At 40.3% G+C, this 24492-nt stretch overlaps 2 protein-coding genes across 2 annotated transcripts; one reads left to right on the forward strand and one right to left on the reverse strand.

Annotated features, from left to right (window-relative positions):
• Positions 1-5012: 5012 nt before the first annotated feature.
• Positions 5013-20374, forward strand: tuft1b (tuftelin 1b). The gene is made up of 12 exons (XM_061092984.1): positions 5013-5070; positions 14742-14819; positions 14935-15033; positions 15150-15224; positions 15469-15534; positions 15824-15913; positions 16690-16800; positions 17502-17725; positions 18010-18115; positions 18380-18463; positions 19017-19111; positions 19211-20374. Exons 1-12 carry the CDS (start codon positions 5014-5016, stop codon positions 19281-19283), a joined length of 1158 nt encoding a protein of 385 aa, XP_060948967.1. The 5' UTR covers position 5013; the 3' UTR covers positions 19284-20374.
• A 97-nt stretch (positions 20375-20471) lies between these two features.
• Positions 20472-23876, reverse strand: LOC133026138 (protein C1orf43 homolog). Its single transcript, XM_061093001.1, has 7 exons — positions 23554-23876; positions 23356-23457; positions 23142-23250; positions 22318-22371; positions 21922-22088; positions 21503-21561; positions 20472-21156 (listed from the first exon to the last, which is right to left on the reverse strand). The coding sequence occupies exons 1-7, from the start codon at positions 23614-23616 to the stop codon at positions 20949-20951; spliced, it is 762 nt and encodes a 253-aa protein (XP_060948984.1). The 5' UTR covers positions 23617-23876; the 3' UTR covers positions 20472-20948.
• Between the last annotated feature and the right edge of the window lie 616 nt (positions 23877-24492).

A 24492-nucleotide genomic window follows, 5' to 3' on the forward strand; every position in this document is an offset into this window, starting at 1 on the left:
ATGTAACATTAACAGAGCAGCATACATAGTATGTAGTTTACATAATATCTATATATGTGCACAGAATAGTACCTTGTATGATATAAACTACACAGTAAATCCACTTCTACATGTCATATGTCAAAGGGTGCAGCTCAACAGCACATCAAGACACTGTAGCATAAGGGCGCTGTATTTTTATCTAAATATCTATTTTTTCTGTATATTTCACCAGTTGGTAAAAGGTACCATGGTAATGTGATATTTTATAAAATCCAAAAATAAATGGATGTTTGAAACTGTATTAGAAATTCTCATTGTCACATAATCAATTTCTTTCTTGTTCCTTAACATGACAATGGTCTGTTGAGATCGCTGGACGCTCTAATGTCTGCTGCAAAACCTTTGCGTTAAACTCTATCACTTTAAAAAAAAAAAAAAAAAAATGATATACTCTATTAGTCCACAGGCACATGAACCATCTTATCCGAGGGGTGTGGTCGTTGCCTCATACCTGCGGCTCTGTGTACTCTGTGGGAGCAGCGCCAGGCATCGACAGGCCTGAACCCAGAACCTATTAATTCACTTTCTTTCCACATTTCCCCTCGTACACAGCAATGGGATTTTGTGCATAAACTCCCACATCCACATGGTTTGCTTTCAAACAACAAAGTTAATCAAGTTTTATTTGTACAAGCCTTATTCACAAATCACACTTTCCTTTATAGGGCTTAACAAGGTGTGACTTCCTCTTTACCTAAACTTCAACAAGAAGTACAAGTACATCAAAGTAAAAATGTGGAATATGGCCAAAATGGCCACTAAATGCAAGATAGCAGGCTTCCTGTTGTGTTTTTCCAATTGCACCTAAGACTTTTTTGTTTGTCTGGTCATGATACACCTGTATATCGATTTTTGTGAAGACCAGTCAATGTGAACACGTTCCAGGGGTCTCGGGGGCACCGTTGAGCCATTTTGCGACGCCCATTGAAAATTCCTTCAGAATACGTAAATTTTCACCACTTTCTAACTTTCTACAAATTTTGGTAAGAAGTTCAGCATGTTAAAGCCCTCAAAAAGCCAATTAATTTGCCTGAATAAGAAAAATAAAAAGAAGAATAAATAATCCTTACAATAACAATAGGGACCTCCCTGACCTTTGATCAGTGCTCGGACCCTAAAAAGAAAATCTACAAAAAATAAAAAATGAAACATCCACAAATGAGACTGCTCCATTTTTCTGTTGTACAGGAATAACACCAGCATGTCCGCAAATGTTGGATTTCCAAGACACAGGGAATAACACGTGCAGGGACTTTGCTACACATCCGAAACCAGTTTAAAATATCTTTAAACCTGAGGCCAGTTCACACCTTTACAGAGATACAGAGAATCTAAGATCAGTGCTGGCTGCTGTCCCGCTGTTCCGTCTGTGTGCAGCTCACAGCTCTTCCCCGGCTTATCATCACTAACCAACCCAGCAGGCCTCAGGGGTTTACTGTCAGATAGAATTCCGTACATTGTCAGGAAGCATCGCGGGTCAGGGGGTCACACACGATGAGGTGACAATTAATGTTGATGTTCAGCAGATTCCCAAAAATATATTGTAAGAATCGAGTCCCTTGGGCTGACTGCTACAGGCCTTCCCAGCCTCACCAGAACAGTGTGGAGTCAGTGAGACATTGTTGAAATGTGTACAACTAAAACAAACTAGAGTTAACTAGAGTCACCGCCTTGCAATTGTTTGCCTCTGCCAACCAGCGTAGTTCTAGTCTACATAGATCTGGTCTGGATCTGGATCTTGAGGCAGCCGAGTGTCTCTCCACGCTCGAGTTGAGTTTCACCCTCGGACACACAGAGGCTGTAATCCTTTACTGTAATTACAGAAGACACGGAGCTGTAATCACGACTCCACCTCATCTCACCTCCGTGTCTCTGACCTCAGCTCATCTGCTCCTCCTCTGTCCTCACAGGGTTAATGAGAATCTGCTATATAAATCAAATAAATAAATAAATAAATAAAGGCTTTCAATTCATTGTTTTATCCATTGTCTCCTGCATCTCCCTCTTGAAACATTAATTTGGTGAAAAGTGTCACATAAATAAAGTTAAAAATTATTATGATGAATTTCAATATGATGTCCATTCCTTTCAGTCAATCAAAATAAATGAGTTTGTGCAGGGGCGTGACAACAGCGAAGGTAAAGCCGATCCATAGCAACTACTATATTGTGAGAAACCTTTTCGATGAACGACGCCATGGTCAGAAACCCCTGAGACCCTGTGTCAATCGATTTCTTTCACACAAAGAGTAGGAGGTAAATATGTTTTTTAATGTGGGCGAACCTGCTAAAAGATTTCTTAATGGTCTCCTCTCCCTTTGCCTCTAGAGGAATTTGCATATCTGTATTTTAATTTTTCCCAGTGAGTCATGTTCGATGTCACGTACACAGAGAAGCTCTCTCAACCGTCTTGTCTTGCCAGTGCTGCCTCCTGCACAACACCACAGCGTTATGATTTCCATAACTGTCACTTCTTGAAGAATAGAACGTGGTTTTCCGTGGGGTGGGTTCTCAGTTTGTTTTGATGTAGGGCCCCATCTGCTCTCTTTTTCCGGGGACCTCCAAAGTCCTGATAGAAGCTGACTCTGTGTCTAGTATATCTGGTTTCGTTCAGCCCATGTAGTGAATTATGGCTTTTTCTGTACTTTACCGTACCTCAACATGATTTACAGTACTCAATGGATCAGTGGTATGTTCGAATGCAGTGTGAGAAAATGAGCAAGAGCTTTACAACTTCACTGATCAGCATTCTTGTCGCTGGTTGTGAATTTTAATGACAGAGCAGAAATGCGTTTCTACACCAGTACTGATCTTTGCAGTTAGAACCCTTCAAGAAAAAAGGGAGAACGAATGAAACTTTTAACATTAACACACATAAGTTTAAATTTGAGCTCAGTTTGAATGTGAGTTCAGAACATAATGGAAAAGCCACGCCAGTTAATTCACCTCTGTCTAAACTTTAAACAGACATATTTTGCAAATGTACCACAACTGAATGTGCATTGAGCCTTTTCAGTGGAAAACTTGAGGTTTAGAATAACACACATTGCATTGTATAGAATACATAGCTGTCTTCTGATTTGACAAAACCAAAGTCATTAATCGTTGGTGCGTGTTTACCTTGGGCCGGGCTTCTCAAGAACTAGCTTCCTTATGAATCGGCGTCGTTCATCTATTTATCTTTAATGAGCGCCTGACACAAAAGTAGATGTGCAGCATTCACAGCAGCTTATTGGAATTCACTGGTGCACAGAGAGTCACTGCTGGTGGCGCAGAGCAAATAACCTTTAACGTTGGATTACGTCTGCAGCCGAGGTGTGAAACATAATTACATGATGTCAACCTGAGTGGAAAAACAATGTGATAAAAATTATGAAGTGAGAGGCTTGAATGATGGAAGTTGACTTGGGGATTAGATGCTGGTCTATGAGCGGAAATAGCTTTTCTTTTCTTTTAATGCCACTTGACCCCGGAGGCAAGTCACCACAAGCAAATACAGTTAAATTAAACAGTCAAATGAGCTTTAACTGAGTTTTGTACGTATTTATGCTCGTAACATTTTGAACTATTAAACAAGATTATAAAAATATGATATTAGTCTCAATAAAATATGCTTTAGAAGTTGTTATAAAGTTTTCTACCAAAAAAGTACATTTCTCAGTGGTTTGATCCATTATTCAACAATGTTCCCACATCCTCACAGAAACAGCACATTGTCAACTGCAGAAAGTGGGACACGTACTCTGAGCTGATGTGTCAGACGAGTTTAGAAAGTTTCCAGCCATATGCCAGCAGAGGGTAATGAGTTCAGCCACGGGCCAAACAGGACAATAAGCACAAGTGTAAGTGGCACCGGAGCCACCTGACACGTGACAGCACTGTTTACACACAGGACTATATCCTCTTTGCAGGACTGAGTCACAGAATAAGCTTGAAGCAGATCACAGACACCGGGAGGTTCCTGGTGCTGTGGCGTTATACCAGCAGACGAGTGGCAGGGAATCATGGAGAAGAGAGGTTGAAGAGAAGTTGGTGAAAGGACACAGATGAGGAGAGAAAGCACAATGTGGAAGAAGATCAGGCAGGTGACTGACGGCAAAATGCTGCGGCTCGGCAGCGGCAACGCCAAGGGCCTGCCGGACGGAGGGGTCACCATCTTCCCTGAGGTCAGACACGGTTATTACTAGTAAATCAGTCGTTATCATCCCTGTAGACTCCCAGTATTAATAAGACATTTTGATGGAATTAAGTTTCCTTGAATTGTCAACTGTTGTGTATTGAGAGGAGTTTTTCTTAACACCATTTAGAGGCTGACAGATTTATAGTTTTGCTGATGACACGAGCCAATAAGAGCCTTTTGGACACATCTGGAAATATGTTTGTTGACAGGATACGTCTTGTTTGACAGAATAAAGATTTGAAGCAGTTGTTTATTTTCTTAATCACTCTTTCAAGTTCTATATATTTAGTTGTGTTTGCCTTTTCTTCTTATGATGATGTTAATGGTTAAACTATTTAAAATCATAAATTAAATTTCTTTGTCGCCTCAGGAAGAAAAACTTTTAGGTGTGTAGCTAATGCAAATTAGAGCTAATGTAAAATACAAATGACTAAATAATTGTTCAAATGAAGGGTGTTAGTTGGAAGTGGTACAAACAGCCTGCTGCGTCTTTAGTGATGATTCAGTACATTCCATTGAAATGAGGCGCGGTCATAGAGGACCTGCAGGTTCAGCCTCCACCTGGCCACAAGGAGGAGAAGAAGAAGAAGAGGAGGAAGAAGAAGGAGGAGGAGGAGGAGGAGAAGGAGAAGAAGGAGGAGAAGAGGAAGCAGAACAAGCGCGAGACGAAGGAGGAAAAGGAGAAGAAGAAGGAGAACAAAAAAGAAGCGGAAGAAGAAGGAAACAGAAACTAAATCTGTTTAAGTTTTTAATTTATTTTTCTATGTGTTGAATTGGTTTCCGGCTGAGAAGATGAGCGGAGGATTGACGCAGACTGTGGGAAGAGGAGAAGAAGAGAACTCCAGTAACGTGAGTAACGATACAAAGTATTTTTTTTTTTAAAGATTAAAAAGTATTTTGACTTTCTCTGTCCGGTGTAATGTAACTGTAACGTGTCTGCGCCTATGGTACATGTGCTATTTAAACCTGTCAGTAACAATGACAGAGTTTCACTTCATCAGCATGTGTGGACCCTGTGTTCTCTCTGAATTCAAAGTACATATTTCATTTTACCTATAAAAACACAAACCGGAAACCCTACGTATTTATTAAGCCACATTGTATTACTTTATATGTACGTCATGTATAAATGTGACCTTTGAATCCACAAACTAAGTTAGAAGAAAAGTCAACTTCACCAATCACATGGTGTCAGGATGTATGGAGTCATAACAGTGCCATACAAACATCTGTAAAAAATGTTTTATGAAAAGGGACAATTCAAATCATGTTTTTGCAGTTTAGAAAATTCCTAAACTTTTTTGCAATTTTTGCAATTTCCTAAACTGCAATTTCCTAAACTGCAAAAACATGATTTGGTGAAAAATAAGAGGAGCTGAACTAGAAAATACAAATGTGCGGACAAACAGAAATAAAGCACAAGCTGCAATACATTGTATTTAGGGAAAGCATGGTCTGACCCGGGAGGAACACGAAACACTGAAGTCATCATTCCTGAACTTTTTAAAATTTACACACCCTGTACAACACAATCTGCATCAATAGGCACTTCTTAAATAACAGGTTAGGGTTAGGGTTATAATAATAATATATGTTTTTTGATTTATTTTCACATTTATTTTCACATTTTATTTTGTATTAGGGCTACATAATAGAGTCAAAATGGCCGGTGTTGTCTATTATAGTATGAACCTCACATAGTGGGAGCGGCTGTATTTCATGACTCAAATGATTGTGTTTTAGAACTTGTGAAAAAGGGCTGAGATCAAGTGATCCCAAGTGGTTCATGATCTCTTATTACTGACAATGTAGGTCAAGGAGCAGGTGTGACTGCGCTGACACATCCTCTTTTACTAATATTAACAAATGAATTGGTATGTTGAAACAAGTCTGAACACCCTACTTCAAATTGAGTTTAGATGTTAAAATCATTAGCTACACCCTCCAGCCATGTTTTGGTGCTTAAAAATAATTGTAAGATTTTTAGATAAGTTGAGGCATTGTTCAGGGCTCACCTGAGCTTATTTTGTAACTGTCCAAGTTTGATGACTGTCCACTAAAATCACACAGACCAGGGGTTTGCTAAAAAACTGGTTAACACGAAACATAACTGGCAGTCATTAACATCTGGTTGTTGTGTCTTGTCCTGATGGCCTCATGCTCACAGGGATGGTTGCCTGCATCGACAAATCACTTATTTAGTCAGACATCTGGCAGGAAGGGGAGCGCACAGCCGGTCGTGTTCGGACAAATACAGACTCGTGATGGAAAAGGCTTTTTTCTCTGATGACATTTTGTATTGGCTGCAACAACTGATTAGATACAAAACAGTGTCTGAGTTGTTCTCTCTTTGTGCTTTTGGTTTTGTTGTGAGGTTCCGTGAGATTTAATCATAGAAGAAGGCCACCAAGAAATGAAGTCAGATGTGTTGTTTTGTCGCTGGTTGCAGAAGAATGTGTTATTATTCTGCCAGGTCTGTCATTACACTGTAAACATGAGTGCTTGCTTCTCCTGCACTCTTGCTCGCCGTTTTCAAAACTAACTCTCTTTTTATTCCACGTAAGCACATTTAGGAGTGAAACCACTTTCTCCCTGATCTTGTCAAATTGTGTTAAAGTTCATGTGTGTTGTGTCATCGTGTGAGAATAAACTGACAGGAGTGAAAGCATGTTATTAAAATAGCTTTGCTGGATTGTAATGTGTTTTTTTTTACTTGGCTACATCAGACAGATCTGCTCTAAGTCTTTTGTGTGTGCTAGCGACCCTGTTAAATGGCATGTTTGCACTGTCAACAAAAAGATTAGCGGCTACATACAAGCAGCCTGGGAAATTAAAGTGGTTTTAGTAAACACCTGCTCATATTGGAGGTTTGCTTATCAAGCAAGAACAAACACGCAAAACTGAAAACTGACACAATGTCATAACGTAGACTGTAGAGGTCAATACACAACACGTCTCCACCTCCTTCCAAATGGGGCGAAACAATCCCAGATACTGTCAATCATGACATTAGACCCTGCTCTTGTAGTATCAAATAACATCCAACCAAAATTACCACTCAAAAATACATCAAATTTACTGTTCTTTTTAGGCTACTAACATGGAAGAAGTGGGCTTTATCATCTATACTGCAGTCAGCCACCAGGGGGCAATCAAGACGCTTTGACTTCCCTTTTGGGGAGCTGTCATGTCCTGCACCTTTATAAACATATTAAGGGTCATACATGTGGAATAAAATGGTTTTATATAATTGTAAATTGATTATCCTTGATTTTAAATGCAGCCATTGATTGCATTATTGTTTTTTTGTAAATGAATCTGCTAATTATATTCTATATGAATATGTTAATTTGATGATATTTAAGAAATGGTGTAACGTGACCATCTCAATTCCCCGAAAGTTTTTTTTCTCACCTTGGCCAATTAAGTTAGGAAACTATGTATGTTTCATACACCTCTTTAAAAAAAACAGGGGTTGACTGTTGATTAATAAATTAATTAAATATTACATTTCCAGACTAATTAAATAATCAAATTAAATTGTGATGAATAACATAAAGTTTTCCACTGATGGAAGTTTAACCTTTGAAATTTCAGATACCTAAACACACACAGACACACACACAAACACACACACACACACACACACACACACACCAACATACAGAGGAATGAGCATATTTGAACAGTGGCATTTGACTTTGGTTGGCACATTTTTATTTGTACAGCACACACTCACCAAGCCAGTTACTGTTATATAAAGAGGCTTCATTAATCTCTCTCTTACATAAGCCACAGCTCACATTCCTCACTGTCCTGCGACCTACCACTGTCACCATGTGGCAGATAAATGAGGCCGTCTTCATTCCACAGTTTTATCTGTTGGTCACATATTCTCCTCAGTTATATATTAGTGTGTGTTTGCACACATTTAGTAGTGAGGTTTAACCAGGCCAGTCATTGACTTTGAATGATTGAGACTGTTTGATAAAGATTATAGGATAAAAGTTTCCGGAATCACTGGCCACATGTCAAGTTTTTTTTTCCGGTTAGGGTTAGAATGTGGAGGAAATTCTTTGGTCGATAAAGTTTAAGTACGATCTATGAGTTAAAACGTACAATTTATAACTTTGGTCACTAGGGGTCCCTCAATCAAAATGAAAATAACAAAAGCTAGTTAGAAGACATCCTGAAAATGGGATCATGGGAGCTGTTCGCCACCATTGCTCGTTGAAATCTACCGGATTCGACCGGCAAATCATGTTCACAGATTTACATTACGCAGCAAACGTCAATGAATAATCTTCGCCCACTTTTAGAGATGAATACGAACAGTGGATAGAAAAAAGCCGTCGACTGGCTAACTAGCTAGCATTGTGTGTCAGGTGTCGTACTTTGTTTGCTCCGGAAATTACCGCAGAAAGTGGAAAAGCCAAAGGTAAATCAGCCTTGATGCAATTAAAAGGTTAGTTCAGACATATAGTTCTTGTCGTTTGAGCGGTTTTAATGAAGAATTGTTCCATATTCTATCTTTAAAGGCTATTTCAATATGTGACAGTTTAGATTCTCCATTCTTTTTTCCAGGACTGTTTTTTAATCTAATCAGTGGCAAATGTTTCCTCCAGTTCTTTCCGTTGTTTATGAGGCGTCTCAGTCCTGCAGGTGAAGGTAGAACAACCCTCGGACAGGCGCTGTAGCTCAGCGACTGGGGCACACGTCTGGAGGGAAAGAGGGTTGGGCCGCTGGCGGAGCCTCACCCAGCCTTGTAAGGCGAGACAGCCGAGGTTTCCCACGCAGTTAGTCACACATGCACAGAGCGTCTGGATCGCAGCTGCCTGAACATCAGTGAGACGTGTCCCGCACAGCTCCGTCATCCCAGGTAGATACAAGAGTGGTCTTTGTCAGATAGAGTGAAGGGTCTGTGGAGAGAAACGCAGGATGGTACTCGGGCTGTAGTTTTGTCTGTTTGGTTTTGTTTGGTTGTATGATTCATTGTGGTTGGTCTTTCGCCGTTGAAACACAAGAGATACTTGAATACGTGAATTATGCAGACATGTCAGTCCACAGAGGTCGATTCAAGTCATTTTCAGGCAGAATGAAAGCGTTAAAGAGATTAAAGGACATGATAATAATAAAAAAGGATCAAATCTACTATATTTGAGACAGAGGAACCAGACTTCTCCTCCCATTTGTAAGTTATACCGAGGAAAAGTGACTCATTTTCTGTTGTAATGATGACACACACACTGCAGATCATGAGAAGGGACGAGCCCGTGATGAGCGTGTGGTGATGTGGATATCACCCCTGTTGTTTTTATCTGTATTGGGACTTATCCTTAGTAGCATGTGTCTTTTTATTGCTGCTGGGTTATAAAACGTACGTTGTTATGACAGAAGTTTAGAGATGGATGGATTTTCACACTTTGATGTGAACTCGCTGTTGGGACAGAAGTGAAGATAAGACACTGATGTGCTGCCTGACATCCAAATGATTTATCATACGCCAATTTTCTTCTTCTAGCGCTGCTAAAATAATCAAGTGTATATATTTATAGCGATGTCTGGTCGATCCTCAAGTCAGTGTTGTTGTGTCTTTACAGCAGTGATATCATTTGTTGAGAGGTAATAACTGGGATTGGTTGTATTGATTGTTGGAGGTTATTGACTGTATGAGGAGGAGACTCTGACTCTTAAGCAGTGATATCACCTCCATATCTGTAAATATGGATCAGGCTGAACTCTTCTATACTCGTCCCTCCACTCTTATAATATCCAAAGCTTGTGTGCACTTGGTTCCTCTTAGTGCCGGGCAATAAAACAGTATCAATAGTTGTCACAATGTTATTTTAATCAATAGCAATATGACAAAACTCCAGTATATATTGATATAATGTTTTTCCATTGTGTAAACACACTGAGGAGGTATAACACATATCGATCTTCTCCACATCGGATTTGTAAAATGTTTTGTCATGTGTTTGTTATTCTCTGCTCATAAATAAGAGTTTAAAAGCACAACGTTCACTCAGGAGCAAAAAATCCATCTTTAAATCTTATAATGTGACTTTTATCTTTATAATTATGGACTGCACTTTACTCTGAATCACTTATCAGTCCTCCTGTGTTTCCTGTTTGCACATAACATGAACATTAAGACCGACTCATACAGTTTTTGACAGTTTTCTTCATGAATCATTAATTACATACGTTAAAGATGGAACAGTATAGATTATTTGCAGTGTCTGCATGACGCTGAAGAAACACTTTCTTTATTCCCGGGTCCTTGTTGGACGCAGGATTTATTTGTCTCACTTTCTTCAACATTGCAAGACGGTGTGTTTGTCATTTTCTCCATTTTCCCAGGAAATAATTCATAGATCTTGATGAAAGAAACATGTAAACAAATGTATAAGGGACTGAGTGCAGCTCAATTTAAAGTAAGCAGACTGTATGGCCTTGGCTGAGGTATGTGCTCTGATGAGTTTGTCACTGTGAAGAGTAGCTGTGGTTTCCTTGTTTTAATTAAGTCGTAGTGTTTGTGCAGCGTTGTGAAAGAATTCACGAGAATTGAACATGGAGTTTTTTCCTTTGATCGTATCGACCTGATCAGAATGTAACTTATAAAGAAGACTTGAATGGAGAACGCCTGAACGCTTCGATTACTTTTGTTGATATGATCTTCAAAGCTATTTTTAAGCTATTCAAAGCTATGTTTTCTCTTCCTCTTAGATTGGAAATTCAGTGGAAATGTAAATCAAGCGTTCCCTGAGCTGCACGCACAGGCCGCAGCTCGACCAGAAGTTTCGACCTGTTTGCCTCAACACTCAAGGCGGATATTTATTACACTGTTAATGCTTTGAACAGATGAAAGGGGCCGATTCCATTATACTCAATGGAAAAGTATAAGTTTGCACATGTCCATTCTGCAAAGATCAAAAGTCCTGTAATGACACCTAATGATCACATTACATGGGAGCAGTCGTACAGCAATCTGACTTTTTTTCATAACCCTTTGTTGAAGGTTGTTTCCAAAATGTTGTGATGATTTTGTCTCCAATACACACATAGATACAGCCAGTGATTTTGAAGCAGTGATGCATCAAACCTTTTGGTTTTCTGGAATTTGGAGACATGGTCGATTACACAGAGTTTGTTTAGGTCTTAAGCTCCCAGGGTTTACACCGTCCCTTTGTAACCTGATGGTAATAATCTACGGGTTTATAAATACTGCCGCACACGGTCTTACTTATAGTAGAACAAGATGGATTTTGCCTAAACATCGCAAATGAATATATCGCTGAGAGTGAGACAGTCTGTGGGAGTTTTGATCCACTTACCTGTGAAAAGGATTTTATTTTTACCAGATGCTGTGGAAAGTAGGAGTTTTACTGGGGGAGGATGGAAAAAAACCTCAACTCCTTAAAATGTGTTAGTTTCCAAGGCCCCTGCTCAAAAATTACATGCCCAAAATGTATTGAGTATATATATCTACTGAGACTGTAGTATGAAGGATTTTCTTAACCCAAAACAGTACATTTTTCAGGAATATAATGCGAACCGGTAACTTTTTATCGACCTATTTATGTTGTGAAATGAAAACATCTTTGTCCCAGAGTAACGCGTTTGGTGGGGTTGCAGAACATTGTGTTTTTGTGCATAGTGTGCCATAGTTTGCCTCCCCTCCCTCCCCCCTGGGTGTGTCTCTGAACCATCCTCTCCCCTGTGTCTCTGAGGGAGAGAGAACCCTGGAGCTGTCACTCCCTCAGACCTCAGAGCCTTCGTGCCGCCGCCCTGCTCTGATGGTTTTTCAAACAACACAATTACACACTAAGAACTGCCAATCCAGGCTGAAGCATTTATCCTGTGTTTGAACTGGTTGCTTACGTACGAAGCTAAAATATGTTCGTTCGCCACACAGGTTGCCCTGCTTTGTTCTTCTACGTCTGTGTGATTTGCATATTCACTCACACTCGAGAACAGTTTCCACTCATTGGCAGGCAGGTTTATTTTAATGTGTGGTATGCACACACACAAAGTTACAAAAATGATTAAAATGTTCTATAATCTACTGCATATATCTTTCTCATTTGATCAGAATACTTCAGATATATGAACATATAGGAGATTTCTTTCCCACACATACAGTTTTATGCAACCACTGTTTTGGGCATTATCTGTTGATATGACAATCTGCACCCTCTTGTCTACAAGGGTGTGGTTTACTGCAACCTCATGTAATCATACAAACAATACCAATATAAGTAATGACAATGGGAATTGGAATACAGAGCTCCAGTTTTGGTCTTTGCAAATTCGAGTATTAGAATGGGAACACCAATCTGGTGCATCTCCAGTTTTATTGATAAGCGTCTTAATTAAAATCAGAGGTTTGCTGTCGTGCAGATCACTGTGGAGATTTACTGCTGTGTCATCGTCTTCAGCCTTCAGACTGACAGCAGTCTTTGGAATGTGGAGAACCCGTTGATGCCTCGTTATCATTCCTATACAGTCCCCACATGTCATTCTCACAGGCAGCTATTAAAGGTGTGTGACATGACTTAATGAGGAGTACAGTGTGACACCGTGTGAACAGCATCACAACGGGTTGCTGCAGTTCAATGGGCCACGTTACATATCACGTACAGGTGATATTAAAACATGGGATGTTATGGAGACGGGTGTTAAAGTGTGTGGATGTAGACTTTAATGCAGGTTAAATGACGTCCTTCAGCAGGATTTAACAACATCTGTCTCTCGTTGCTTTTTATGTAGCGTGTAAGAGTAACACCTGCTTGTCAAACTTGTTAAAATACCTCTCAGGTGGAAAATGGAAAGCTCGTCCCGGAAAATAACAAATTTTATGAGTGAAGTTTCAGCTGCCAGTGGTTTGACACATAGCAACTGTAAACACATAGTGTTCTCCTGTCACAACTGTAGTCGATAAGAGAAAAACAAACCAGCATGCAACAAGGTGTCACTTAGACATCTTAGGCTTATCCTCACTAAGTAATCACTCATATGATGAACTGTCTGTGAGTCTGAAGCTGGTTTGAACTTTGGTGTTAGTGTCTTTGGGTGTCTAGAGACTCACTTTGAAATAAAATGTATTATGATTAATATTATTTGGCTTTTACTGAGGATTCCCACCAAGTCCCACTTAACTGGAGAAGCAAAGAAGTAAAGATCAATTCTGTCTACGGGACTTTTTTTGTCTTCGCTGTTAAATTATGTTCCGTTTGTGCAGCTCAGCCTTTGGTCTGATTATGAGATGAGTCGGGAGAAAACACCCACACAATGTTTAATTAAAGCCACTGATGATAGAAACCACAGCAGCAGGACGAAGGCGTCCGCCCCAAATAATGACTGATAACAGCAGTTGAGTTTTTATAACATACATTCGCTACATACAGATACAGTGTGTTCCATGTACAGTACATACAAAGACACACTGGTTACATAACTCACGTGCACCTGGACTTTTGTCCTCTGGGAGTTGAGGTTTTGTCAGAGAGCCAAACATTTGTTTTCTTTGCACGTTCAAAAGAAAAGACATCACCACTGAATGGGCGTTGTCTCTTTATTTGTATTATTTGCTGTGGGACGCGCACTTTGTACTTTTGTACTTTTGTTATGTAAGAAAACTTTACATTAAAAAAGGGCCAGGTGGGTTGTGTATTAAACTATACATGTCTCAGATAACGTTTTTGTGATAATATCTATTAAATGATTTGTTTATCTCTGAAACAATATTCTGAATAAGTAAACTGTACAGAAAGTACGTCCATGTGTTATATCTTTGTTTATGACATTAAACCAAATTCAGTGGATGGTCTGAAGTTGTTCCAGCTCGATTAAGTTCTGCAACATTAATCAAATCAGTTGCACTTGATTAGTATTAGATTAGATGAAGAAGCTCATAGCCCAAAGTCAATAAACGGAAGTGTCTGCTTGTTATTAAGAAAATAGAAATGTCCTGAGCTGAGTGTACAATTAAAAAGTGTATAATTAAAACAAAGGAGCTATAGAGAAGTCAGAGGGTGTGCATATGTTGTTTTAAATGTTATGAAAGCATTAGAGACAATTACACGATTATTTTTTGTTGCCAAGGCGACAGAGTTGGTTTGAGAGTGACTCATTCTTCGCTGATGTTTTGCATGTTGGTATTTCTGGCCTCTGCCGGACTGTTTTCATTTTCTCCAGCGAGTCGTGTCGTGTTTGGTCATAATCACCAGACTGGGTCCTGTGGTTTCAGTGGAAATGTGTCCTCAGCGTTGGTTGCTATGGTTTCCCAGTGTAACTCTTGAGGCTTCCACAGAGGAACTTCAGTATGGAGAAGTTTTATGGCCCAAAAGAGTTCCCCCTCCCTATGTCACTGCTCCGCCCTCTTTGTTATTGGTTAATTTCTCTTCAGGCCCCCTCGTCTTTCTCGACATTGGTTGTTTTTCCCGTAAACCCCCCCCCCCCCCCTCCGGTTCCATTTACTCATCTAGTTTCTCTTATCCTCTCATCTTTCACTTCAGGACCGATGCAGGCGGCTTAGACTCACTCTACAAGATCAGCATCAGTCCGGCTGCACCCAGCAGAGGCTCGGCAACAAGGTACGAGATGAAAAGAGGGGAAGCAACTTTTTTCTCATTGTCTGCTGAGCCAAAAGAAGAAGAATAGTGGAGGGTGGAACTTTTTCTGAACTTCTCTCTTTGTTCCTGAATGAAGGAGAGCAGCATAGCAGTAGTGCTGCCACAAAAACTAGAAGAGCTGGAAGAAACACAGGAACTCGTCACTCCCACGGAAGAAAAAGTTGAATATAGAAAGGTATTTGAGCATGTTTGCCTGTTTTGTGTAGTTTGTGTGTCAACCCTTCATGTTTACCCGAAGTAAACTGTAACTCCCTGTGTTGTCTCACGTGCTCTTATCGATGTGCTTCCTAGATTCACCTTGAATCCTGTCCGAGGAAGGCAGAGAGCGTCAGGATGATCACGGACGAGGTGTCGCAGATTCAGGAGGTCAGTGTGTGACGGGCGGAGCTGGGTATTCCTCCTGTCACCGTATTTAGACAATGAGTCAACATTCAGCCACGAGTGGAGAGACTCTGTGTGTGTTTGTTTTAGGATTATTTTTCAAATGTGGGTTGAATATGGTGGAGGACACAGTGATGGTTCTGCCGCTCACACACACACACACACACACACACACACACACACACACACACAGACGTTGTTTTAATGCGTGATGTGTTTGTGTTTCTAGGTGAGGTACTGTCTGAAGTCTCTGAGAGAGCAGATGGCGGCCAGGCAGAACAGCAACAACAACAAGGTAAACACCTTCTGCATCCGTGGGAGAGATGTCTGACTTTTCAGAGAGATGCTGAAACTTTAGGTGATAAACTGAATGTGAGAACTTTCTGCTTTTACCAAGAATTTAAATTAAATTCTTGAGGCTTCTGTATGTGGCGGATAAAGATCCTCTTGTAATCTGTCTGGCATCTGACGTGTCTTTTCCTGTTGCAGTGCTTTGAGCTCTCACCCACCGTGATATTTGTACATTTCATAAAAGAAGAAACCCATGACTCACGCCACTAACCAGCCGCTGCTCTCTTCTCCAGTGTCCCACCAATGGCTTCAGGGTCAATCTGCCCAGCAGCCAACCGGCCGTCTCCAATAGCAACACTGTTGTCATTGCCTCTAACGCTCATGTAAGCTCATCACAACTCTGCTCTTTCTAACGTCCTCAGAAAAACAGTGTTGCTGTGGTTTTTAATTTGTGTTTATTCGTTGGTTTTGTGTGAACGAACCATGAGAAAGTAATTTCAGCTCCAAACAAGCTTTACTGTGTTCAAATGAGTGTTGAAGTGACAGATATAGCGATCATAAGAAATGTCTGAACCTCCAGCCAACTGCCTGCTGCTCCTCAGAGAAGGTGCTAGACTCTCTGAGGATGATAACAAAGTGTAAAAAGCTCACTGACACTCTAATAGTGCACGCACACACACACACACACACACACACAGGATATCGTATTTCCTCGTGCATTATTCTCCAGTCTGTACATCTCCGGTAACACAACACCATTATCTGCAAGGAGGAAGAGTTGCAGCAGGGAGTTAGTGTGTGTGCGCTGGGTTTATCGATGCCCACCGACCTGTATGTGTCATATTTAAGTAAACTAGGGTCACTTTACGCTGACCTCCTTTCTATCTAGATTATTCCCAATTGCAACTTGTACTTTTTGTTTACAAGAAGTATTCTGACCACCTCAAGCAGAGCCTGGAGATTAAAGATTACCTCTCCGCTGTTTAACAGACGTCTGCTCAATGCTTTTGTTACCTCAGGTTTGACCAAACAGCCTTTTAAACACATCAGCGGCGTCGCCTCGAGCTGTTTGTTAGCACCTGCCGTGCCCTCGGGTTCAAGTGGTTTGCCTGGATAAGCCTAATTGAGCGCGTCACTTTCTGTCTGCCCGTTCTCTCAGGTTGCAGATAACCAGGAGGAGAGCGTGAAGCTGCGGGAGGTGACCAAGCGTCTGTATACGCAGCTGAAGGAGATGGAGAAGAGGCACCAGGAGGAGAGGGAGCGGCTGCAGGTCTGGCTCACGAGACGAGTAACACGACTCCATTTCCTGTCTGCAGCGATGAGTCACTTCTCTGCTGCTGCTCTCTCCTTCTTTATTCTTCCTCATTATCTCTCAGTGTCATCTCAGGATTGATCATCCTTCCTCCTCTACTGTACATTAGCGTGTCAGGTCATGAAGGGACACAGTCTTACAATTAACCACAGGCTGATCTGTCATGTGCTGTAACGATGGCCTTGTTCTTAACCCTTATTGTGTTAGTTACATTTATTTAACCCTTTTCTTTTAACCTTTAACTCCTATTAACTTATGTTGTCAATCTTAAATTCATTATAATTTGCAACATTTTCAAATTTTGGGGGGTTTTCGGGGGTGTTACTTTACCTGTGTCTCCACTATCCATAATTATTTGTTTAAATTATTTATATCTATTTTTAGCAATGAGCAGTTTCTCCACATTTTTTTATTTGCACACTGACCATTTTTTGTATTCTTTACTGTATTTCACTCCTTTTCCAGTGTGATATTATCGAGTTAATGTACTTTTTACTTGCCTAGAATTTGTATCTAGGCCTCAGCTCATGTACCAATAAGGAACAATAGGTTTTAAGTTGTCTTGCCCCCCCAAATAAACGTTCTACTGCTTTCCATTCCAGCTTAATAGTGTGTCTATCATTACTTAATCCGTCCTCACACTCTGGTTTCCCTCACAGGCCGAGTCCAGTGAGCACCACACTCGTCTGGCCGAGCAGTCGGAGCGGCTGCGGAAGGCCGAGGAGCAGTCGGAGGAGAGAGGGCTGCAGGTGGAGGAGCTGCAGCGGCTGCTGGGAGGCATGGAGAACGAGAGCGGCGTCCTCAAAGACAAGATGGCAGCCGGCGAGCTGGAGCTGCTGCAGCTGAGAGCGAGCAGGGAGGAAGGGGAGGAGAGGGAGCAGAGGTGAGATGGAGAACACACAGAACAATCATCCGTTTCAATAAAACCCCAAAGTTGTTATATTGTTATTTGTTTCACTAACAGTTTCATCATGTGCCAACTTAAATCAAGATAAATTCACTGATATTTTATCTATTGTGAACGAATTTGTCAGATTGAAACTTGCAAAGGAGAAATAATAAAATAATACAAATAACGTGCCGTCATCTAGTCAAGATTACAAAATAATATTTGATAAATTGTTATTAGTTTGAGAGATTTCCCTCATACGATCTTTGTGTTTGCAGGTGTGCCGAGCTGGAGAAGCAGTTGGCCAACCTGAAGGAAAAGATCCACCATCTTGACGACATGTTGAAGAGTCAGCAGAGGAAAGTCCGCCACATGATCGAACAGGTTGGTACGCAAGGTGCACACAGACACACACAGACACACACAATGCAAGCGAAGTCTCTTTCGCCCACTAACACACACAGGAAGCAATTAATGAGGATATTAGATTTAGAGGAGGCGGACACAAAGAGCCTTATTGATTAGAGGGAGTGGAGCCGAGCGGATATGTGTGGTGAGACTTAACAATAAGTGATGCTGCGTCTGCGTCTGTTGGACGAAGCTGTTTCTCCAGAGTTCCTCACTTTGCCTGTTTTGTCTGTGATTCAGCTGCAGAACTCACGGACTGTGATCCAGGAGAGAGACCGAGTCATCGGGGACCTGGAGGAGAAGGTGGCTTTCCTGGAAGCTGAGGTCTGGAGCCGGCAATATCCCTGCGTTCATTAAATAATATAGAAGTAAATCCACTAAAGGGTCGTTCCCACTTAGACATCTTTACTGTCACTGAGCCTCAGTATTGACTGTGTCTCGTAGAGCTTATTCCCTTGTGCTCTAGACTTCCGTTGTTTTCCAAAAGCTTTCAGAGAAGCACCAGTCAGCGACACGGTGCTGTTACCTCATCGTGATATACACGAGCACAAATCAAATATGGGTTATGGACAGTTTACTTCTTTTTGGTGAATCTCTCTTTTTATATTTTGGCCTGTTAATGTATTCATATGTATTCAGATAAGCCTTCGGGCTGAAACCCACACAGGACGGGAATGTCAGAAAGCACTGAGCGGCAGATTAAAACTTTGTTTGATTTGGTCTTTTCGTGCAAATCGTGTAAATTAGGAAAATATAAAATAACAGAAGTCTTATTCTTTAAACGTTAAGCATGGCACTTCGTAGACTAAAGGCCAAAATCCCCTAAGTATACCCTGGATCACACACTTTAATGTATATTACCCTGTTCTCGTTGCAGAACAGAGAAATGCATGACCACATGGAGTATTTCCTGGCCGGCCAGAACCCTCCTCCCCTGACGCCCACTGAGAACAAGCCAGAGATCGTTTACAGGTGACCTGAGAAGATCTCTGTCTACTGCTCATGCTTTCATTAAATGTCCGAGTGCACCTCATAACATGAACTTTTGATTTGTCATCCCCCTCTGTGCAGTAAAACCCTCACACCAACATCATCGACCAACAAACCCATGCCGTTCATCAAAGTCATTGAGATCAAGTCCTGAATGAAGGGTCAACTAAAGGCATGATTGGAAGTAAAAACTAAAATGTATATATATATATATGTATATATTCAACCACCTTCCAGTACACAAAACAAGGTTTGCATGAATTTTAAAAAAGGCAGATTAAAGAAGAGCTTCCTCAGAGTCAAACTGAATCCAAACAGGTTAAGTATGAAATCGACCTGGGATCCAAACACAGGAGAAACCTTAAAAAGGAAACAGGAGCAGGAGCAGAACTTTTCAGATGATTTACTGCACATAGACACACGTGTGAGCAGCGTGTTCCGTGTCAGAGAGTCTTCAGGAGTCAGTGGCAGCAGCAGGAGTTCCTAAAGGTTCCCTGTGTTGTCGAGTTTCCGACCTTAACTTCTCTCGCACCAAGATTCTTATTTACGATGTTTCGACAGGTCAGTTTAAAGGGTGGGTTTAGATTATTACATTATTCTAACGTTATTATTGTTATCAGTTATTGTGTTTTTCATGTCTCTGTTACACACATGTACAAATAGTCAGGTTGTGTTGAATGTTCTCAGCACTTCTTCGTCCAACAGCCTCGTCGACCACAATCCTCAGCGCCAGGGTCCCGGGTCACATTCCTCAGTGCTTTGCACCACGTTGCCAATGAGCAGACATGCACTTGGTCGTGATTTACGTTTTACTCATTCTCACGTTAGGAAATGAATAATTTAATTTTTGACATCTTTATTATACTTAGAAAAGAGTTAGCAGAGGCTGCATGTAGAGACAGCAGCAAGTGGATGTTACAATTTTAATTCTGATCTTTGCTGCCAAGTGTTGCCTCAGCGGCTGTTTGATCCTGTTTGTGCTTAAAGGTTTATTTAATTATTATTATTATTAATAATATTATTAACAACAATAACTGATGAACTTACCTGTTGACAGTTATGTTTGTATGGACCTTGTTTCTATGTAAAATACTTTATGCTGTAGTAGAGAATGAGCATTTTTATAAACCAAATAACCTTTCACTGTGAACCTTGTAGATAGATCCACTTAAGTTCTGACTGTATTTTATTGTAGATGTTGTTCGTTTTTATTTAAATATAATAAATGGCCTGGTTTATCAAAAACTCATCTGTGAAGTCTTCCTTGTATCCATAACATTCTACTGCCACCTAGTGGAGATATTAAGGACTGTGGACGTAAAGAAGTGTATTTAAGATGTTTTTTTATCTCAAACCACAAAGTAAACAACCTCACATAAATACAAAAAACAGAATCAATTAAATACCCGTCCATATAAATATCTCACATGTCCACAAACACAACAAATGGTTCATTCATATTTACAATTGGGCTGTTGATGAAAAATACAAATACGAATGAATCCGGGTGATTTGTAATTTCTACAAAAATGACAATGAAAATCTTGCCATGTTAGCTACAATCATGTTTGTCCTCTGAACACACTCATCAGGTCCCAAATAAAAGGCTTTGGTGTAACACGTGCATCATCACAATGAGAGGAAGGAAATCTTCTGACAGCAAGATTTGAACATTTGTTGTTCAGACTTCATTGTAGGATTGTGGGGAAGCTTCCCAAATTCCACAGCTCACTTTGAAAAGTAAGTTAGAGTCTGTTCCAAGTACTTGCTTCCCAGTAGGCTGAGTCTCCATTGAGCTCACACACCAGACCAGCGTGTTTCACAGCGTGCTCTCCAGCGTGTTGTAATTGTCTTTGAAGCTTTTGAGCTCCAGGAAGTGTTTGGGCCTCTTGCTGCGCTGGCCGGTGGAGGGCAGGTAGGTGACCTGGATGGTGGAGGGGCTGCTGCGAACAGGAGACCCCGTCAGGTCCTTGGCTGCCGACTGATGGTGCTGGTCCAGACTGGTGGTGCTGGAGTAGGCCTTCACCCTGTGGGCAGAAGAGAGAACACATAGGAAGGTTAACTCTGGAAAATGGATACTACAGCCTGGAGCTAACTTTTTAAATGTAAGAAATCCCACTGGCAAATGGATTCAAGTTTGAATTCTTGGCTACAACAAATTACATCCATCTACAGTTTAATATACTCCACAGATCATATGATACCTTTACTAAATGAGCACAATTTAACTCAAACCCCCTTTTTGTCAGGGTTTTGTTGTCAAAACCCTGGAGGTAATTGCCTGCACCACGCCTTGCCCTGTCAGCATCTTCAGTGAAGACCGAACACATGTTAAAACCACTTAAACAATATCAAGTCTGAACCGGCACTCACACATCCGCGAGTTCGTCGAGCGCCTGCTGGTATTCCAGAAACTCGGCTTCTCCAAACACCTGGAACACAGAGGGGAGGTCCAGTCAGTAACATGTTACAACAGCTAATGAAATAACTTGAAGGTGCCATATTATGTTTTGCTATTTTGCACGGGGTTCGCCAAGAATCCATTTACTAAGTGTAGGGGCGTAGGATATGAAAAAGGTTGTTATGATGGAAAGTGCACAAACTTTCTGGTCAAAATCCCTAAATGCATTTAGTAGATAGAACAATTAGCTTTGTTCAACTCAGATAGATGATACGCGTCTGTGACCTCAGTTTACGGCTCACTGCTGTGTAAACTACTTAGTGCCTAATTACCCGGACTGCAGTTAAAGATTAACAAGTGAGAGACTGTCACATAAAAAACCTGGACACACCCCGGTTCCGTGGCGAGCGCTGTCGTAGCCCTCCAGCAGCCGGTCGATCAGCGTGCTGTGGCTGCTCTTTATCAGCGAGTGGGAGTTGCGCAGCTCCAGCAGCCAGCTCCTGAAGTTGCGTCCTGTGAACGCACTGGGACTGCGGCTTATCTCCTGCAGAGGAATTCCTGAGAGAATCCAAACAGGAAGGAACAAGAAGTGAAGGTTAGACATTGCGTAACTAAAAAAAACAAGAAAAGAAAAAAGCATGTTTAATATATCATTTCGACGATAGGAGGTGGAGAAAGAACAGGTTTGAGATTGTTTTTGAGAGGATATGAGCGATGATGATTTTAATGAGCGAGTGTGAGAATTAAGAAATCAGCTGCAAGCATGAATAAGTTTGAACAGGTTTACCTGAGTCACGGATGGCGTCCAGAGCTTTCATTCTGTACAGGTAGTTGTAGCAGCCTTTGAAATACAAAACAGGTTTTTATTACACAAAATGGACAATATGCAGCATAGAGATAGATAGATAGATAGATAGATAGATAGATAGATAGATAGATAGATAGATAGATAGATAGATAGATAGATAGATAGATAGATAGATAGATAGATTACTTTACTCATCCCCGAAGGGAAATTAAGTCGTCATAGCAGCCGTTATATTTGAATACAATAAAATACAATACAATACAATAAAATAAAAAATATTGAGGTAGAAAGAATAAAAAACAGAAACACAAGATAAATAGGTAGATAAGGTGCAGTGGCAAGATGATGGTAATAGTACTGATGATATGATGGTAATGTTATTGTTAGACAGTATATAAAAATAGTACAGTATATATAGTATATAATATAACATAACATATATTATATATGATAGTAATTATACCAATATAATAGCAGCAACAGTATATATAATAATAATAGTAATATAATAATAATAATAATTATAATTATAACATGTACACATTTATAAATATATTTATATAGACTTATATATACAAAGAATATACAGAGAGTATGATATAATATATGATATATAGTAGAGGTATAAATATAAGTATTTTACTATACAATAGATAATATAATATACTATGAGTGTAAGAATATGTAGACAGAGTGTGCAAAAGACAATATTATTGTATAAAATGATATATCATATCAATATGGTTTATGATATTGATATCATAAACCATGATTTATGACGTGAAGATGAGATATTGACTCACTGATCTGTAATCCCTGCTTCAGTCTGTCATCTCCTTCCGACAGGAGACGAGGCTCGAAGCAGATCTCCTGCACTTTGGAGAGTCTGGAGTCGATCTTCTCCTTCAGACCCTGTAGATCAGATCATACAAAATAAACACACACACACAGTCATGATGTGTGGCAGCAGCAGTGGATGTTGTGTAGTTGACAGCACAGGGAGGACCCCCTCTTTACCTTGGGGGCGTTGTGGCCGATGGGTGCGTGGGGTCCCCGCCGGGATCTCATTGCAAACCGCATGATTTGCCTTTTGACGAAGATAAACAACAACACAAACACCTGTAGACACACAATGACAGCACATGGTGTTTAGGTTAGCATCGCTGCGTGAGAGCTTAGCAGCTAGCAGCTAGCATCCACAACCTAGCATCTTACCAGACTTCCATAGGCCATGACCAGAACCACATTAACCCCGGAGAGAGGGGCGGACTCGGCCATGTTGTCTGTCAGTGAGTTCACTTCATCCACAGGTCGATGAGCTCCTAGCAAACACTGTGCTGCTCGGTTAGCATCGATGCTAACAGTCGGTTCATTTTCATAATAAACTTCCTGTAGCGCAGAGGAGAAGCTGCTGTTCCATCCGCAGCTTTTACAAAATATTATTAAACAGAGAAATAACTACGCGGTGACTGGATTATTGTTCCTGTTCACGCTCGTCGACATCTTGCGTGAAATTACGCAGTTTAGCTTGTGCTAGCTCCGAGAGTAACGACAGTTGCAGCTCGTTTACGACGCTCCACATTACCGTAATAACTGTGTAGGGACCAGTCCTGTCTATGAACCTGCCTTGGGTTTATTTTCATTCTATGTGTTGTGCTTCAAATATTTCAACTAAAATCTGCTCTTATCAATACTATAAATATTTTTTAATTATATAGTGTTACATATCGTACAAAACTGGATATACACAAAGTGAAGGGTCATTTTTCGATTATGATTTTTCTTATTGGCTATAAAACTGTTGCCAATAGAAACATTACTTTACAACAACAGTTTATATATAATTATTATATTAGAATCAGTGCTAATAAGACATTTTACTAAATTATTATAATAAATATATGTTTATAATTATTATAAATATGTATTATTTTTCATATGTATATCTCTTTTATGTAGCCAGGACATTTTACTATATAAGTCGAATATAGTGAGTGTAAATACATAAATATATACATATTTAAATATCAAGCATCCATGTATACTTATATATATATATTGATACACTTGTATTTATAAAATACAAACTACATTTCTCTAGTATTTACACAATTCCTTTATAGAGTCCAGCTCACAGGTAGTGTTCTATTTTTA

Source organism: Limanda limanda, chromosome 19 (assembly GCF_963576545.1).
Source record: "Limanda limanda chromosome 19, fLimLim1.1, whole genome shotgun sequence".
In the NCBI taxonomy this organism is placed as follows: domain Eukaryota; kingdom Metazoa; phylum Chordata; class Actinopteri; order Pleuronectiformes; family Pleuronectidae; genus Limanda; species Limanda limanda.

Excerpts from the sequence above, each read along its gene's own strand:
- tuft1b (XM_061092984.1), top strand. The coding sequence starts at position 5,014 with ATGAGCGGAGGATTGACGCAGACTGTGGGAAGAGGAGAAGAAGAGAAC. Across the intron at positions 15,034-15,149 it reads AAAAAGTTGAATATAGAAAG|ATTCACCTTGAATCCTGTCC; the intron begins GTATTTGAGCAT and ends TGTGCTTCCTAG. Across the intron at positions 15,535-15,823 it reads AGAACAGCAACAACAACAAG|TGTCCCACCAATGGCTTCAG; the intron begins GTAAACACCTTC and ends TCTCTTCTCCAG.
- LOC133026138 (XM_061093001.1), bottom strand. The coding sequence starts at position 23,616 with ATGGCCGAGTCCGCCCCTCTCTCCGGGGTTAATGTGGTTCTGGTCATG. Across the intron at positions 23,458-23,553 it reads TCATGGCCTATGGAAGTCTG|GTGTTTGTGTTGTTGTTTAT; the intron begins GTAAGATGCTAG and ends GTGTGTCTACAG. Across the intron at positions 21,157-21,502 it reads CTCGACGAACTCGCGGATGT|GGTGAAGGCCTACTCCAGCA; the intron begins GTGAGTGCCGGT and ends TTCTGCCCACAG.